This window comes from Dysidea avara, chromosome 2, assembly GCF_963678975.1.
Source record: "Dysidea avara chromosome 2, odDysAvar1.4, whole genome shotgun sequence".
NCBI lineage: Eukaryota > Metazoa > Porifera > Demospongiae > Dictyoceratida > Dysideidae > Dysidea > Dysidea avara.
Genome location: NC_089273.1, coordinates 51442519 through 51444709, shown reverse-complemented (window position 1 = coordinate 51444709; position 2191 = coordinate 51442519). Strand labels below are relative to the sequence as shown.

Sequence of the window (2191 nt, the reverse complement as noted above, 5' to 3'; positions counted from 1 at the left end):
TTTGTGAACAGCTTTTTGCCCTTCATGGGCATCCAGCACCACCACCACCTTTTGAGCTCACCTGTTACAGTCAACAGTTACAATTATCTAAAAATGGTAGTTGTTGGCTGCTCGTACAATGGATGCTCTGGAAGATAAGGAATTGGTGTAAAACCTGTGAAAATTTGGTCAATGTACACAAACATCCCAAATTACACAGTTGATTGCTCTTGCTTACACACTAGCTTTTCTCAGAAGTGTTTTATTAACATTACACAATCTGTGAATTCCAGTAGTTACCATATTTAGCAAACTAACCAATAATGCTTCCTTCCTTGAATTACTGCTAGCCATGCCATATAAGAATTTTACGTGATGCTGTACTGTCAGTATAATATTGTTACAGTAATGCTGACACAGTATGACATTAGTGCAATTCTTTAGTTAAAGGTCAATCTATTCTGTATAACAAGTGTATTGGAAACTCAACTGGGCTATGCTCTACATGAGAGAAGCTTATCTGTCACTGTTGATTCACATATTATAACACCAATGATATCCATTGATCTGACAGTGTTAACTTGCAGTTTTAGAGGTCTTTTTGAACTACCTACAGTATAAGGGGAATTCCATATCTCTGTGAATATATGTCCACAGATATCGCAAATAAATAATATTATCATATTCCCTTAATATCACACTGGAGAAATTGAAACCTTAATAATATATGTGCAAAGAAACATTATGCAGTGAGGATTTATTATACATCAAGGAACAGGTAATAAATTTTCTTGACTACTAACCTTCTACATGTTTAAAAGGTCACAATAAAGCCAAACAAGTGTTGCAATACATCTACTATAAATAACCGTCCTTTGTTTCTGTGATATGAGCTAGCAGGTTAGCAAAAATTTACAGTTCAGTGAGTATTACTATTACTTGTAACTTCATCCCCAATCATCTTAGCAGTTATGAAGATCGCAACATATTTTGTCATCAGGATGGTGTCACTATTACTAGTTGGTGCAACTGAGCATTGCAAAATTGAGGAGTTTAAAAAACTAGTGACTACTTGTAGCCCAGACATGATTATTGTCAGCAGCTGCTGTGATCTCACAAGCTATCCACGGTCGATATCACCTTCTGGGATTTACCAGATTGAGGCTAACTGTAGTCATGCTTGTGGTGAAGATCCTTTTTCTACTTCACACATTTACTGTGAAATGGACACCAATGGTGGAGGATGGACAGTCATACAGCAAAATAAGGTGAAAGTGAGATTAGTTTTGACAGAGACTGGGTTGAATATGGAGAAGGGTTTGGAGACCTCCAAACACAATTCTGGCTTGGTCTGAAGAAGTTACATTGTTTGACATCCATTGGTCAGTGGGAGATGAGAGTAGATTACGAAACAAGGTCAAACATGTGTGGCCACATCCACTATGACAGCTTCAGTGTGGGCAATGCTAGTGAAAAATATCCTCTAATGATCGGAGGCTATTCTGGGACTGGAACTGACTACTTCTCCTCTAAAAATAATCAAAAGTTCAAAACTAGGGATAACGATAACCTGAATAAATGTGCTGTCTATTATGGTGCTGGTTGGTGGTATAGTGAGAGCAGCTGTCCAGGTAATGTTCACTTTAACACGAGAACACTATATTTTACTGCACAAGACTATTTGGAATCTGTCGAGATGAAGATGCGCCCTTATGATTGCACCTTTCAGTATAGGACTGAAGCACAAGTCATTGAACAATAATGTGTGTGGCTTAATGTTACCAAGTAGAAGGTACTTTTAACATTATAGGAAATTTCACTTTAGAAAGTGTGTCTGATGAATGTGTACATTAACCTAATTATTATTAATATTATCATTATACAGCACCATTTGACACATCTACACACAATATTCCTATGGATACATATTCTTGAGAATACAAGGAGAAGACATCCTGACTGCCTGGCAGACTCTTTAGTCACTTCTATAAGCATTCGGACATTAATCGGATGGCTGCAGGTTCAAGCTTGAGGCTGCCCAGGTCTAGTCATGGATTTTTTCTCCTTTTTCCACCTTTTCAAACATACTTTCTGTAACAACTTTAAACAAGCTGACAGACCTTTAGCACTTGTGCTGTAAAGTCTTAATAAACAAAAATAAATAAATAAAGATGCATTCTGTATAAAATTATTAATAGAATAAAATTCTAGA

At 36.6% G+C, this 2191-nt stretch overlaps 1 protein-coding gene across 1 annotated transcript; it reads left to right on the top strand.

The window, feature by feature from the left end:
* The first annotated feature begins 980 nt into the window (after nt 1-980).
* LOC136248220 (ryncolin-2-like) lies at nt 981-1741 on the top strand. Its single transcript, XM_066040030.1, has 2 exons — nt 981-1253; nt 1367-1741. Exons 1-2 carry the CDS (start codon nt 981-983, stop codon nt 1739-1741), a joined length of 648 nt encoding a protein of 215 aa, XP_065896102.1.
* The last annotated feature ends 450 nt before the right edge of the window (nt 1742-2191 follow it).

What these genes read in the sequence shown, in the direction of transcription:
- LOC136248220 (XM_066040030.1), top strand. Translation starts at nt 981, where the DNA reads ATGGTGTCACTATTACTAGTTGGTGCAACTGAGCATTGCAAAATTGAG. An exon ending in TACAGCAAAATAAGGTGAAA is followed by an intron (nt 1,254 to 1,366) that starts GTGAGATTAGTT and finishes TCCATTGGTCAG; the next exon opens with TGGGAGATGAGAGTAGATTA.